Source organism: Ptychodera flava, chromosome 7 (genome assembly GCF_041260155.1).
Source record: "Ptychodera flava strain L36383 chromosome 7, AS_Pfla_20210202, whole genome shotgun sequence".
NCBI classification, from domain to species: domain Eukaryota; kingdom Metazoa; phylum Hemichordata; class Enteropneusta; family Ptychoderidae; genus Ptychodera; species Ptychodera flava.
The window spans coordinates 30,141,907-30,158,702 of record NC_091934.1 but is presented as its reverse complement, the minus strand read 5'-3'; the positions used below and the strand labels follow the sequence as shown (position 1 = coordinate 30,158,702).

General features: G+C 36.7%; 2 protein-coding genes across 2 annotated transcripts in view; both read left to right on the top strand.

Moving 5' to 3' along the window:
• LOC139136431 (uncharacterized) overlaps window positions 1-11,247 on the top strand; it is a 25,088-nt gene extending 13,841 nt beyond the window's left edge. Inside the window, exons 9-13 of the mRNA XM_070704156.1 lie at window positions 220-439; window positions 7,582-7,666; window positions 9,974-10,142; window positions 10,879-10,954; window positions 11,228-11,247. Of these exons, the coding sequence (XP_070560257.1) occupies window positions 220-439; window positions 7,582-7,666; window positions 9,974-10,142; window positions 10,879-10,954; window positions 11,228-11,247 (570 nt within the window). The remainder of the gene's footprint in view (window positions 1-219; window positions 440-7,581; window positions 7,667-9,973; window positions 10,143-10,878; window positions 10,955-11,227) is intronic.
• On the top strand, window positions 10,837-16,796 carry LOC139136430 (uncharacterized). Its single transcript, XM_070704155.1, has 5 exons — window positions 10,837-10,954; window positions 11,505-11,641; window positions 13,553-14,533; window positions 15,851-16,167; window positions 16,497-16,796. Exons 2-5 carry the CDS (start codon window positions 11,617-11,619, stop codon window positions 16,794-16,796), a joined length of 1,623 nt encoding a protein of 540 aa, XP_070560256.1. The 5' UTR covers window positions 10,837-10,954; window positions 11,505-11,616.

Below are 16,796 nucleotides of genomic sequence, written 5' to 3'. Positions count from 1 at the left end.
TGAAATTCTGGCGTCGAACGTCATAAACGGATTTTTGCTCAAGTTGACAGCTCGCGCGTATGCCAGCCATGGTATATGACCAATATACCACGGTTCTTTTCGTGTCTCGACCAATCAGATAGCAGTATTTTCACCATCAATATACTGGTATGACATAATAATAAATAATAATAAAATGCGATGATTGTTCTTTGACAAGACACTTCAATACGTTCACAGGAAACTTTGGAGGATCAGAACAATCTGCGTTTTCTAGCGGTCGGTGAACGGGCGGGCGTGAAGGATGGCGGACGAGTGGCGTACAGGATCGACTCGGAGTACGTAACAGCCGTCAACAGGGCGGTCTTTGTTACCGACAAACCTCTCATGACTGGAAAGCCTTTCGAAATCAAAATTGACAAGGCAGTCTCTGATAGTGTAGATGATTCGCTTGAATTCGGTGAGTATAGTACGGAGTATAGTATCGGAATAGTGCTCCCTCGAATGGTTCGGCTGCTTTTATGAGGACGGGAATCAATAAGCGAAATTTCCAATGGTATTCCGTGCCACAGCGTTACCTTCATGATTCCATTCTGAATGACATATCCCCGCATGTTATGGTGCAACTGTATTAGTCCGTGGGCTGGAGGTGTCCACCGTGTACCCACAAACCAACAACATGGGCAGTTTTTGTTCTTTAGGGTCTGCTGTACTACAAAAAAGATATTAACGTAACATTCGATATTTTTGGATGCACTGGTTTTTGATTTGTATGTACCAAGAAAAATGGCGAAAATGGGTAGAAGATAAGGGGTACTCTATCCTCTTCTAAATTAAGTAAACAAACATGAAATAACACAAACCCTACATTTTTGGAAACCTCAGATACTGCTCTTTATTAGAAATACTAATTTTTTAGCAAACTAAATTTATGAACATAGAATAGGACCACTTTAAAATGAATTTTTTGACAATTTGAAATTTGTTACCCCAAATACCATGTAACAATTGTGATTTACTTTTTTATTAAGCAAAATTTGACAGCGTTTTGTGACTAAATTATTTATTCGTACACATTAAACAAGAAAAAAAGTGTTAACATTAAATATTTAAGAATGCAGTACTTCTGTGGAGTCAATTTTGAATTGTGTGTATAGGTATGGGGTGAGCAAAACTAGGGGTAAGGGGTACAACATTCTTTCCTGGATGAAGTAAACTGGCCTAAAATGCCATATACCTTATAGTTTTAGAAGCTTAGATGCATGACTTATACATCAATTTTGAGTGAAATCTCCCAAGGCAATGCTGTGCTACAGCATGAAAAAATTGAAATGAAATAAAAATAGCCATATTTTGATATGCCACATACAAAATAAATCAACATGCTTATTATATATTTGTAGCCTAGGATTACGTCCTTGTATCAACTTTGCAGAAAAGGGGTTGTAGAATAGCTTTGTGATGGCACCATATATGAAACCAGATGTGAACTTAATGTGCTCAAGTGTTTTACAACAGTTCATTAATAGTAGTACGCTTCACAAAATAATCAGATATCTGTTACATCATTATATGTAGCACGTTTCATCAAATTTCGCACAGTACTCTCAGCGTTAATCACTATTTACAAAACTTTAGTTAGTATGCAAATGAGCTGTTTATTCGCTTGATACTGCCCAATGCTTTAAGGAACAATTATATATCTATCAGATCAACCTTTGAGGCACGTTTCAACAAATTTAATGGTGTAATTTCGAAGTGATATCACTGTCTGCAAAGTTCATTTAATATGCAAATGTACCCTAAATTAACTTGACACCGCTCAATGTTTCAGAGAATAATTATATATTAATCGCATCAATATCTGTAGCAGGTTTCACCAAGTTTGGTGCCGCAATTTTAGAGTTATATAACTAATTACAAAGTTCATTAAATATGTAAATGAACACTTCATTAACTTCACACTACTAAATGCTTTACAACACAATCAGATATCTGTCGGATCAGTATCTACAGTAGATTTTATCAACTTTTTATGCATTTTTTCCGGAGTTATATGACTAATTACAAAATTTCATAAAATATGCAAATGAGCTTTTTATTAACTCGACACTGCCCATTGCTTCACAGTACAATTAGACATCTATCAGATTACATATGTAGCACAGAATAATCAAATTTAATGCTGTAATTTTGGAGTAATATCACCAAGTATTAAGTTCATTGAATATGCAAACGAACCCTTAATTACATAACACTGCTCAATGTTTCAGAGAATAATTATATATTATCAGATGTATATCTGTAGCACGTTTCACCAAATTTGGTGCCGTAATTTCAGAGTCATGTACTCAATAAGAAAGTTCATTAAATATGTAAATTAACCTTAATTAAGTTCACACTACTAAATGCTTTACAATTCAGTCAGATATCTGTCGGATCAGTTTTTATGGCAGATTTCATCAAATTATGTGCATTTATTTCGGACTTATATGACTAGTAACAAATTTCATAAAATATGCATTACTTGACACCGGCCAATGCTTCTCAGTACAATTAGATATTTATCAGATCAATATCCGTAGCAGGTTTCATGGCATTGGGTGCCGCAATTTCAGAGTAATATGCCTAATCACAAAGTTCATTAAGTATGTAAATGAATCTTAATTACCTTCACACTACTAAATGCTTTGCACCACAGATATCTGTCAGATCAGTATTTGCAGCAGATTTCATCAAATTTGATGGAGTTTTTCGGAGTTATATGACAATGACAAAAACTTATAAAATATGCAAATGAGCTATTTATTTGCTTGACACTGCCCAATGATTCTCCGTACAATTAGATATGTATCAGATCAATATTTGTTGCGTGTATCATGAATTTGGTGCAGGAACTCCAGAGTTATGTCAATAACTACAGAAGTTCATTAAATATGCAAAATAGCAGGTAATAGACATGACACTTACAGTATCATCATACTGTTATGAGATTGTCATTTGTGAAAAGTTTCATGAAATTTTGTGCAGTATTTCTTGATATATGTGAAACCTGTCATCACTGCCTCTATAGGGAAACCATTATATGAAAAAAAGTTTTATTGCATAACGTCATTAATATGCAAACCCGACCAACCGAAATCTAATCAGTTCTTGCAAGTGGCATATGGTACCTGTCTACCAAATCTGAATTGAATCTGTTCAGGCGTTTTTGAGTTATCGTGTAACACACACTCACACACACGGACAGACAGACAGACATCACTATTACATTAGCTCACGTGTGTGAACACGTGAGCTAGAAATGATATGTCATACTTCATTAATATGCAAGCCATGCCGACCAAAATCTAATCAGTTCTTGCAATTAGGATATGGTACTGTGTACCAAATTTGACTTGAATCTGTTCAGGCGTTTTTGAGTTATCGTGTAAACAGACAGACAGACAAACACACACACACACACACACTCAATACACAGGACAGACAAACAGACATCGCTATGAAATTACCTCACGTATGTGAACACGTGAGCTAAAAATGACGTCAATGGCTGCTGTAGTGTTATACCGAGATCATATCACGAAGAAATCCAATGGCGTATATATAACACAGGCGTATGTCCTAGTAATAAGGGAGCGTTCAATTATCATAGCCGGAGTTGGCCAGCAAATTCTTAAAACGCCTTCGTCAAAATTCTAGAACCCTACCACCCTCAGAAAAAATGTTGATGACCCCAAGAAGATATAACAATATTATAATATTAAAATTATGATGCCGGCCTCAACTAAATGCTATTGCAAGAGGAAATTTTGATATTTTGATATTTAATTAGTTTGAGCTGTTTTGGTGGTTTTTCTTACATGTATCAAATACTTCCTCTGGCATTTTGAAATACCCAGTAGTGTAAAATGCATCTTTTCAGTGTGTCATGTTAGTGTTTTAAACTAAATATTGGAGCCTGGACTCCAATTTGATATACAGTTACTTGCAACAAGTGAGTATAGGGTATTTTAATACTCTGTGGGAAATACACCTATATACTGTTGAGGACGCATCCACAAAAACTGAAAATCAATAGTCAAAAGTTACAGTTACAAGGCCTTTAAGTATACACATGTTGCAAGCGGAATTTGGTGCGGAATTACAGCATACATTTATAGACAGTAGAAGTAAATTCGATTCCTAACAATATAATGGCCGCTAACTGTCCATATACAGTTCGTTTCGACAAAAACATCTATGTTGCGAGTAGTATGGGCGCATTTATCAGTAAGCCTATGCCACGTAGCTTTATTGATCTCAAATATTCACTATGAGACGGTTGATATTGAAACACATAAAAAACATACTTTAGTGAATTTATCTGAAATACGTCTTACTTTAAAGGGACAAAGTAGGCCATTTTCAAGAATTCTGTTTGATACGAGATACTACTTACATTGTTTGACATGTTGAAAGATACTGAATGAATGGGTGACCAAGAATATATCGACCCGGGTTTTAGACACGATACATGAAACTATTGCGAAAATTAATTAATGGTCATTACTATTAATTTATCTTCGCCCTGGTTTCATTGACTTTGTCTAAATCCGGGGGTCGATATGTGCACGGTCACTCATTTATCCAGTATCTTTCAACATGTCAAACAATGTAAGTAGTATGTTGCATCAAATAAAATTCATGAAAAATGGCCGACTTTGTCCCTTTAAGGTACTTCAAATATGGAGCAAAAATAATTTGAGTCAATAGTGAATGTTTTGTGCAATATTGACCGTTTTACAGGGTGTAGGCGTGTCTCTAAGGTAAATCCTACACAGAATTTGATCAGAAGCTGTTGATATTGGAATCTTAAATAGATATAGTTTAATTTCTATTTTCCGGAACAGACCTTACTTAGATATAGATCCCCCACGGAGTGATTCTAATCTAGTAATAATCGCATGCTATAGTGTGTCATAGGGCATTTAATGTACAAGGTAAAGGCTAAGTAATGTCTCACACATAAAAACAGTGACTAAACTTTTTATATGAATGTTATAGAATTTGAAACTGCGTTTAAATATGGTGCAATAAATGTTTATATTAATGAAATCTGTCTTTTATTAAGATCCTTCATGGAGTAAAAATAAGTTGTGTAAAAATTATTGTGGGAATCTCCCAGAAAAGGCTGCGGAGTGACAGACTTAAGGCCATCGTCTGGGCTAATGTCGGTCAAAATGCTCAAAAAATCAAATTTTATTTTTTTCCTTCATTGTCACCCTCGACATGTTTACTTTCAAATAAGCTATATCATTCTTCAAAAAATATTAACTAAAATCGAGAAAAATCGCGTTTTTTTTCCCACTGATCCCTGGTCAAATTTTGTTTAGTCTAATTATATATTCAAAACGGTAATCGCTATTTTGGTTGCCTAAAAACTTGTTGAGTTATGGCATCATGTATGAAGTAGTGACCATTTGCTTGCTTATTGAAGCAGCTTTTTCAGAGGTAAAAATATGGCGTTGTGGAAATTGTGAGTTTTGAGACTAATTGCAGTCTAAAAAAGCCAGATCAATGAGTAATCGGGAAGAAATTTGCAACAAATGATTCTGTTTTATATTTTGTGTGGATATTACTGTAAGGCATATGAAGATTTTCATTCAGGTATAGCAATTAAACCAGAAAACAAACCATATTAGACGTTATGGTGTCCATATACATAACAAGTAAAGAATCTCACATGAATTTCATTATCATGCTGATTATAAAATCAATGTTTTTGTGATAATTAACAGTTCATTTTTCACTTAGAAAGCAATTACAACCAGGCTTTTGTAAATAGAATTCTAACTGACAATTTAAACTTGTCGAATACCTTATTTTGAGGTCGTAAACTTTGCATGAAGTATGAGTATCACCTTTATGTTGTAAACATTTCAATCCAATACTCCTAACAATTGTGTTTTGTACTGCATTCGTTTCTTGTGGCAGTAATAACTCTTGAAAGAATGGTTGGAATGCAATGAAAATCAGCCAACATATGTGAAATTAAATACTTTACAAAATAAACCTCAAAAAACAAGGTCATCCAATCATGTCATAGCTGAAACTTGACGGAAAGTTGTGAAATTTATTAATTTTTCAATCTTACTGAGATGACTATGATTTAATTTATATTGACATCTTATACAGTCATAGATTTAGGTTCATATTATAATACATATACATCTGAATGATACAGAAAAAATTCGGTTGTTGTATGACTTTTCGTTCAATAGATATCTTTGCCACAAATTTCCTCATATTTTTAACCCTGAAATTGTCGCCATGCAACCGAATATCCGGTTTTCCCCCTGCACTGCATTTTACCATCTACTGCAACAAAAAGATGACAAAATCTGAAAACAAGGTACTACACGGTTAGTGTTTTAAAATAGCCCAGACAATAGCCTTAACTGCTAGTACACCGGAATTTGTCCACTTAACCCTTTGAGCGCCAAAGTCAATTTTTGTCACCTTTATAAAATATATCCTAGTCATTTTTTTCAGATTTTCGCCAAAACTTTGATAAAAAACTATCGCCCATGTAATGTAATTTCCATTTGCTCCAATATTATCAAAACAATTTTGGAAAAGTTCACACAAATTGGTATAATGTTGAACTACAATTTTGTTGGGAGAAATTAGAGCACTCAAAGGGTTAAGTAACAAGCAACATCAACGAATAAGTCTGACTTTCAGAATATTGCATATACACCTGCGGTTTGTTAAATTACAAATTTAATTATTTTAGTTATTTTAATTATTTAAATATGAGAGTTGATATTAAGGTTCCAAGACAAGAAATTTGACCTTTTTAATCTAACAATTCTCTAACAGTTAATAAGCTCAGAACCCCCCTAATGTATACATTTTCTGAAAGCCTAGATATACGGGAACATTTTGGTAACCACAGTGTCACCATTGTTTACATAACTATCACGTGACAAGGTAATTTGCATAACCTTTCAAAAATCGGTTTTCCCTATGTTTTGTCTCAATACTTCAAAATATCTGACTCAAACTTGCTGGAATGCAAGCTGTCACAACGTTCTTCCAAAGTGTGTCTCAGATTTTTTATATCTTGCTTAGTTTTTTGGAGCACAATTTTAAAGAAATCAACTAGGGTTAAATTCACTGCTCTGGAAGTTTTTCTGGCATAAAAACTGTTTTAGAAGGTTTAAAAAAATTCTGAGACACACTTTTAAAGACCCTTAGAACAGCTTTCACTCACACAAATTTCAGCCACATATCTCAAAGCATTGAAACAAAACATAGGGAAAACCGATTTTTGAAAGGTTATGCAAATTACCTGTCACGTGATAGCTATGTCAACAATGGTGACACTATGGTACTCAAAATGTTTCCCTATATCTACGCTTTCTGAAAATATATAATTTACGGGGGTTCTGAGCTTATTAAACACTAGAGAATTGTTAGTTTAAAATGGTCAATTTCTTGTCTTGGAACCTTAAGAAAATAGTTTTGAAATAGATTTGCGATTAGTCATTTACTTCCTCTTATTTCATTATAGTATCTCAAACATATTATGTATTCTTTCATTTTACTCTGTGCTAGGTGTCACGATCTACAAAGAATTTCCAAAGGACGTTGTTTATCATGGTGAAGGTTATGGAAAGGGCTCCGGATTTTGGTTCTTAAGGCAAGTTCCCTTCGAATTCATATGTTAGTTTGCAATAAGATTGCAGTCTGAGAGTAATATAAAACAGCTTTGCCATTCATGAAACCAAGAATTAATCTTGTTTTCTCTGGCTGCCCCACTCGAGTACAATAAAATTTTTATCCCCTGTTGACCCCTGGATTGTATAGCAATTCAGAGTAAGACCAAAGTAAGTAAATTCTTTGTTTTGCGTCTACTCAAATTCCAAAAGGGACGCAGGTAAGCGATAAAAAAATACACAAAATAATTTGTCTCTCTTGGACAAATTTTCTCAAACAACATGAATAATCATGTTATGTTGTGATACACTGTATGATCTCTGTGTGCACTTTCATGACGAATGGATCAAAATAAACAGTCATTCGTCGACGTTTGCCTTATTCTCTTTTTGGTTTTAGATTTATTTCATGTGCGTTCAATGTGTCCACATGTCAATACCATTGCACAGCACCTTAACGGCCTAATCAAATTCAGAACCTTAATTAAATTTGGGAACTTTGAGGAATTGGTACACATATTATGGTATACCCATTCCTCAAAGTATACAGTATCGCCGTTTTTTGTGCTCAAGTTCTTGCTATTAAAAGTGAAGTTACAGGACCATTGGCGCACAATAGGGGGATTACTGATGACGCAACCATTTGCATACACTGGGCGCTAGTTTTTAAATTCTCATAGCAAGCTTTTACCGTGTGATAAATTTGAGTAATCATGATAGGCATTTGCGTGACATATGCAAAAGGAGTCAAATGGTCGTACAGGGAACACATTTTGAAACATGTGCGTTCTCAAAAAAAAACCCCAAAAAAACTCGGAACATTTATTTTAGACTCAGGTTTAGTTTCTATATATTCACAGACATCATATGCAAGATTCAATGACAATAAACGCCTGAAACACGGCAAAATTGTGGGATTCTGGGTCCAAACACGGCACGTCAGATCGGTAGCGTGGCTTTTTGACATTTGCATAGATTTACGACAATCCGGCTTTATAAGGGAAGTTCCTGTTTAATCATGTCATGGTCTCCAAGCTTATGCTGTAAAACGGTTTACATTGAAATTGGGTTATGTTTATGCTCTGAGGAATTTTAATAGTTTTACTGAATGGTGTCTTTGTTTTTAAAGAAACACCAAACTGATCAGGTGACTTAAAGCCTCTGCATTCAATTTTAGAGAGATTGGGCATCAGAAAGAACAAGACCCTGGTGGTATTATCGACAAAAATCTGCCCTGTAGCTTCCTCGGGACCATCCGTAAAACCAGCACCTTTCCTTTTCATCAAATCAATGAAATCATTTCGAAATCGCCAGTCTCTACGGCCTCTCAGAGACTCTAGACCCAAATTTAGATGAATACTTCACATTTATTTTCCTTGCACTTTCAAATAGCAAATCAAAGGCATTTCGTGTACAGGAGTGATCACTGGTTTGTTTTTCTCTCAAATTTAATGACAAATGCACCAAATGTTTGGCAAAACTGAAATGCAGATAAACTAAGATTGGCTTCAACAGCTTTCGATTTCTCCTTCTGACATACTCCCACCTGTACCATCACAGTCACCAGTGTTCTAAATTTCCGCGCCCCATAGACGTGTGTACATATGCCTGAGAAGAAGCCACTGAATCGCTGTCTGTTCAAGTCCTAATTGCTCGCAATCACCATGCCTTCAAGTACCTGTGCAAAGTTTTCCTGTTTTGTAACTTTGATCCCAAACTATTGTTTTGTCACTTTCTGTTATCTTTACAACCATTATTTCTCTGCTTTCAGCCATTTTTATCGCAAAAGGCAAAGCCACTACTGACGGAGGTAACATGAGGCAGCGAGTATCGACTGAAGCAAATGAGAGGATACCGTTTAAACGTTACCGCATGGTTCCTTAGTAAAATCGACTGCCGTAAAGGAGTGTTTAGCTGCACGACTTGTTTTTACGACAGTTAGCGCCACCAACGGAGAAATTTCGAAAGGAATGTTTTGTGTTTTTTCTCCAAAATCTCCAAAAACCTAAGCGCGCGCGGACGCAAAACAAAGAATTGACTTTCTTTGGCCTAATGCAGGAGGACAAGGTGACTGGCTAGAGTGACGGATTAGTAAATGGACTTATGGCTCGTTTGATAGATTGATGGCTGGAAGGCTTGTTGGCTGGCTTGATGGTTTAGCGGCTTGATTCCTTGCTAGCGTTGTGACTAGACAGATGGCCGGAATAATGGAATGAGGCAGGAAGCTAGGATAGAAGGGTCGTATGTATAGCTACCTCAGAAATATCCATGACGATTTACATTCTTTGCAGGGGTTCTACTTTTATAAGAGATTTTAAAATTATTGGAGTTGATTACGATCTTAATTTGGAAAGGATATCATCAGGAGATCGCATCGCAATCGTCCAACTTCCCAACGGAACTCTTCACTATTACTGCAACGGAAAAGATTATGGAATGGCCTTCAGGAACATTCCTGAGGTAGGTATTCAAATAATGTTAAACGAGGTGAAATTAAATCCAAAATGTGAATGAACTGTTCGGTTGTGTAGTATTTAAGCCCAGTTATAGTGGGCCCGCTTCTGCAGTATGGTAGTCAGTGTTTTTGCCCGTAAATGTATGGATGTATATCAGTCTGTCTGTCTTCTGTCTGTCTGTCTGTCTGTCTGTCTGTCTGTCTGTCTGTCTGTCTGTCTGTAAGTAAGTATGTATGTATGTATGTTAAAACATTATGTTATATAAATGTTTACGTTGAAATGTGACTAACGTATTTTCAAGTCTTGATATTCTAAAATGAACATTTCGTTTGGGTGCTTGTCAACATTATTTGCAAATCTGTGTAACTTTGTCCAGGAAGAACCTTCCAACTGGTGTTTGGCTTTCACGAGAGTTTTCTGAATAATGTAAAATGAATACGATAACATATGTCAAAGATTTCACACGAGGTTCCATATGGACAAAGGTACACAAAGATCAGCTAGTCTTCTAGTTGTGTGCAAAGTCGAACATAAAAGCTTGTACGTATGTTAATCAGCAAACATTCAATCATGAACAATCATTTCTAAAATTATGCTATAAACTGTTTTCTATCGAGAGTGGGATTCTGTAAACAAATTAAAACATTAGGGCAAAGGTTTTGATGTCAATTTTCAAAATTCATTTTCAATTTATTGCAGATGTATACCCTCTGGTTGCTGTTACTGGCAAATGTCTGCAGGTGTCCATCGTCGACAAGCCGTCCGATATAGATGTGCAGCATGTACTGTCTGAACCGGCATACTTAGCACCTCTCGGTAAATTATATATTCAGAAACTTCAACGTTCAATTTTACTGTAAACGAATGAACAGTGACCCTCGAGAGAAACGCGTCAAGGTACTTTGGCTTGCACAACAGAATGGTACAACGCGATGAGTGTACCACTGAGAACACCGTATAAACGTTGGTTTTCCTCCTATGTTCAAGACGATTCAATGTTTATCGCAGGGTTTTAAATTCCAAATGATGGATTGTCTGTTCATTTGCTAAAGATATTGATTGATCATATTGTATTCAGTCTGATCATAGAATTCTGCGACATTGAATAGTAGTAAGAGTATACAAATCACAAACATATAGAGATAACATTATGTCACAAATATATACAGTCAGATCTTTTGAGAATCGTTTTGAATAAGCTATGAAAGAGTGAAGGAGAAACGAAAACGGTACGTCTCTGTACTGATTGTCCTAGCGACATTGTTTATTCGGAAAACATATGCCTTTTTATGGCTGAGGGCCCTATACCACCATGTACGTCCCTGTATGTCTGTGGTTCTACACTTATGATATTATTCGATTCCAGAAACCTTTCAGTTTACGACAGGTATGGGGCGAACGGAAACATTCACCCGCTCCCGTACTCCACGGGGGCATGACTTTTTGGATAAATCAAAATTGCAGGGGCAACTCGACGAATGACATCAAGATTTGATCTCGATAGTAAGTAGTTTTCATATATCTTTTTGTCAGCCGTGTGTATCACTTTATACACCATTGTAATACAAGGTTGCTGGAACATCATGAAAATAAATATATAACACAACATTGCTGGTATGGTCGACAGCATATAAAATCGCCAAATTTCCCCCGACCTCTTTAAATTTAAATGAAAGTTTTTGATACAGTGATTTTTAGCTCCAATATATGCATATGTATACATGCAAATGGGAGGTATTCTTATAAGGTGAGAAATGCGTCTGTGTGTATGTATTTTTGTATGGCTGCATGTCCGTTAAGATCAAAAGCACGAAAACCGCAACACCAACAATCTTCATATTTGGTACTGAGAGGCATTCTAGGTTGGCAATGTGAATTGTTCAAATAAAAATGTTTGTGTGAAAAATATGCAAATGAGATACAAAAAAGTGAAAATCCGTGAAGATGTTGCAACTCAGGAACCATTGGGCAGAATGTGTTGATATTTGTGCGTAGGTAGGTAGCATTAATCCTTTGCACAAATGCCAATGTTACAGGGATATCTTTCATTTGTATTTTTAAGATTTTTGGCGGGATTTTTTACCTACGGGAACTAATGTGGTGATTTAGTAAGCATTTGATATGGTAAACTGTATTTGGTTTTGAAAAACGGTAAAAATTCATTAGAAAACATAGATGAGGTGATTTTAGCAGGTTGGTTTCCAACAAATATATTTCAATTTTTTTGAATGTTTAAGAATATCAAGGTTGTAAATAGTTGACACACTTCCTGCCATCTGGTCATTGTATATCTCATGCAAAGATGGTCAATACAAAGGGGTGGACCATTTGATATCCTTGGGGGGGGGGTCTTGGCAGAATTTGGAAAACATTCTTAACAAATGTCAATAAAACAATTAGCCAGAGAAGGTTTGACAAAAAGAAAAGGTGAGAGAGTGGGAAAAAATAATGTACAATGGATCGGATAAAAAAGATAATGTACCTCATTATCTTCCACATACCACCTATTATCAAATTGTCCACCCCTGATGTTTTTTGCGCGCAATTAACGTGCAGTGCATATTAGTTTAAGATGTCAAGTTAGGTAAGGATTTGAAAGGGATAGTCAAGTTTACCACAGTTAAATTTCTTAACTTTATCTTTTGTGTCATCATCCTTGTGTAATTGGTGAAGTTTGTAAGTTGTTCCAAATGTGCATGCACCAGTTGTACTGGAAGAAAACGATGTCTACTTTTCTCTCTAGGGTTTCTGAGTTAATGATTGTATGTTGAAATCTCTCCACGTATCTGGTGTATGGGCAGAATGTAAACATTGGTTGCATGTCATGTATTTCAGTCTTTGTCAAATACTGTTCATGAAAAATCAAAAACCAGTTTGCTGTGTGCTCGTGAAAGATAACATGTTATTCAATGCATAAACTGCCTAGCAGATTGATTGTCTTAAAAATTATCACAGATGTAGAAAAGGAAAAAGAAACTAATCAAACTGATGTAACATATTCACCCTGAATGCCTATTTTATCATTACATTCAGCTGTTTGTTATCACTCTCCATGGGCCAAGGCACACTTGGGGGCCAATGACATCACTCTGTGCCAGTCGGTGTATGCCAGTCTGTATGTATGTATGTCCACGTTATTATTTGCTTGTTTTGATAACCATATGGGAGCGAACAGTGACATTATCACTATTTTCTTTCTCATAAACAACACAACTCCGCCTAAGAAGGACATTTTGAATCATCCTCTGAGTTTAAAGCCCAGCTTCCTCCGTTGCCGGTTGTTCATCGAATTGAAGAGCCTGCATCCTATTTACTCCAATTGTCATCGTGAGAATAGCCAGTAATATGCTTTTGATCCTTTCCCATGACTTTTGTTTATTTCCCCCTTTTTCCACCTCTTTATTTTTCATAAAGCGACAGCAATGCTCGAGGACGGGTACAACGTCTCAGAGTGGAGGGAAAGCAAGTTACAGACAGAAAAACATTTCGCAGAAGGCCAAGGAAGCGAGGCCGAATTACTGTCACTCATCAAAGAGACGGCTGGTTTTGCGTCGATGCTAAGTATGTCTGCGCTAAGGATCGACCCCATTTCGAAAGATGTCGTTAACGCTATCAGAGAGTGCGTTCATGGACATGGGCTCTTGCTTGATACAGACGAAACTGGAAAGGTCATTCCGAAGGAACCGTATAAGCTGACCGGTCGATTGGCTGACATATATGAGTACGTCCTTAAACCTTGTTTTGATAATTTGAAGAATGTAGATGGGTATGTGTGGACTGGGAGTACTAGCGAGCGATTCGCCATCACAGACCGCAGTGTTGGAACACAACGCTACTTGAACGATGAGATGGATTTGATGATACCAGTTGCCATAGTAACTGAAGCTTCGGATGACAATGCGGGTACAAAGGCTGCTAACGGCAACAAATTTACAGAGAAAACTGCTAGTTGCAGGAGCGGTAACGTTTATGGAGACAGAAGTTATCTTGAGCGCCAAGGTTTGGAGTCATTAGTCAGCGAGCTTGAACGAGTCGGTCATGTCGAGCACCTCCCTGAGAGCAATCAACCGTTAGAGTGGGTCAAGACTACCCTGCCTGGTTACGTTCACATACGCGTACGACAGGACAAGACACAAGCTTTCACTGAAGAATTCTTGAACGAGCTGTGTATCGCCATTCCTTCTGATATGGATGCGGAGCAGACATACTACTATCTCTCGAGATCGAAATTAATGAAGGTGCAAGAACAGTACGTAAGCAAGCGTATGCCTGCAGTCCAAGCAGAAATCGACAAAAACTATGAGAAACATGGAGGCTTTAGAGGCAGAGTGGAGTTAATCCAACAAGGTCCCGTTCAAACCCTGAGTGTCTTTTATACGGCAACATCAAGAGAAGGTATGAAACAAGCGATCGCTACCGGCCAGCTTCGTTGTAGTATTATGACAATTTGAATAGACCCTTTTCATAAGTCTAGCGCCCTCCTGTGGCCACTGTGAATTTGAAGTCAAAGCGAGGCCACTGGGGAAAACCCTCCAGCCCCTGCCCAGTGGCCTCCAGCCCCTGCCCAGGGTTTTCCCCAGTGGCCTCGCTTTGACTTCAAATTCACAGTGGCCACAGGAAGGCGCTAGACTTATGAAAAGGGTCAATTATATAGCTTAAATGTCTACAGAAATGTTTTGTTGACCAAAGGTGGCAAGAATTGCCTACAAAATATACGAATGCACATTTAAATATCATTTCAACAATCCTGAGCAAGGTCATTTTAGAAAAATTCAAACTAATCAGACAAGATGATTCTGGGAAAAGTTTTGAAAGTTTTTGACCAAAAACAGTAAAAATTGCTCCAAAAGTACAATACTGCACATTCAATAATTATTTGAACAAACTTACACCTTTATTAGAAACCTTAACTAGAAACCTTTATTTCACATTTCAAAGAAATCAGACAGGCGTTAAATATGCTTAATTAAACTTACAAATACAATCATGCAAATAATCTACAATTTAACAAACTAACAATATCCTTTGGAACCTGCATATAAAATTACAAAGCAAATTAGATATTAGAGACTGAAAATAGGAAAGAACTACCCCGAAAACACAAATATGCAAATTTCATCACACTTCAAATAAAATTTGCGAATATTATCCCAAGAAACCTGCAAACCAAGTTTCAGTCAAACGTTTCCAGAGAGCAAGAGTATTTGCCCCCCTCCCTAAAATGGAAATAACTTATCCCCTCAGCACCAATATGCAAATTTCGTCACGATTTGAACAACTCTAAAGTCGCCCAGGAAACCTGTATACCAGATTTCATAGCAAGTAGATCCGTTGTTTGAGAGGAGAAGATTTTCATCAAAAGTGGGAAAGATTGCTCAAAAAACCTAACGTCGATCGTCCAAATAAATCCGAACCACAAATTCCAAAGCAATCTGACCAGCAGTTGTACAGAAGAACTCAATTTGAAGGACAGCAGACTGATGGACGACGGACGGCAATAAACTATCAGCCTATCTAATAAGCTCGGCGTCGCTGACAGCGGAGCCATAAAAATTATTGATATTCGACATTGTTTTGAATTGTAAAGTAGAATTATACAAAATTATTTGAAACGAGCAATATTATATATATATATATATATATATATATATATTATATATATATATATATATATATATATATATATATATATATATATATATAACCTTACAGGTGGCCCGAATGAAACGACTGTAGAGTTTGAGCAAACCGTTGATGGCGCCTTGGCACTGATCTGCAAAGACTGGCCGTCCATTGCTATGAATTGGATGACACGTGATCGGAAATGGCCAACTAGTGATGTCGTCCGTGCTATTATGGAGGCTGGCTGTCATATTGTACCGAAATCTTATCCAGGGGACGGCGGTGACGACTGTCTGCAGTGGAGACTCTCTTTCTCACTGGCCGAGAGAACCCTGGCTCACACTTTCACAGACAAACAGAGGATATTTTACCTCGTTGTGAAGAAGATTTGGCGAGATCATCTAAAGGCAAGTATTATATTTTAAGAGTCATTTGTAGCTTCCCCTGCAAATGAAATTATTATTATTATTATTATTATTATTATTGTTATTGTTGTCGTTTTTGTTGTTGTTGTTGTTGTTGTTAATTTACGATTCTACATCCTCCTTCGAAGTAGAAAACTATGTGCGACGATCCCCAAAATTCACTGTTATCATTGGATCTCCGGGCCGACGATGGACATTGTATATAACATATTCATAGAGTGCTGTTTGATTTTGTAAGATCGGTGTAATGATGTTGACAAGGTCTAAAAGGTTCTGGTAAAATTTTTGATCAACATCCACTCTGTTCCCAGGAACCAAAGGTACTCTCTTCTTACCACATGAAGACGACCATGTTCTGGGTTAGCGAACGAACAGCCACTGACCAATGGAAGGAGTCCAACCTTGGAGACCGATACATGGATTATTTCGATCAGCTGATACGGTTCTTGGAGCAAGGGAACGTGCCAAATTTCTTCTTGCCTGAAAACAATATGTTGAGTCACATTTCAAAGAGCGAGATTGAAGAGGCGCTGAAGAAAGTCAGAGAGGTCCGCAGAAAGCCGCTGTTTTACATGAAAGATCTATCCAACGTTTTTATTGTACATCACTAA

What these genes read in the sequence shown, in the direction of transcription:
- LOC139136430 (XM_070704155.1), top strand. Translation starts at nt 11,617, where the DNA reads ATGACATCAAGATTTGATCTCGATA. An exon ending in ATCAAGATTTGATCTCGATA is followed by an intron (nt 11,642 to 13,552) that starts GTAAGTAGTTTT and finishes TTTTTCATAAAG; the next exon opens with CGACAGCAATGCTCGAGGAC. An exon ending in TACGGCAACATCAAGAGAAG is followed by an intron (nt 14,534 to 15,850) that starts GTATGAAACAAG and finishes ATAACCTTACAG; the next exon opens with GTGGCCCGAATGAAACGACT.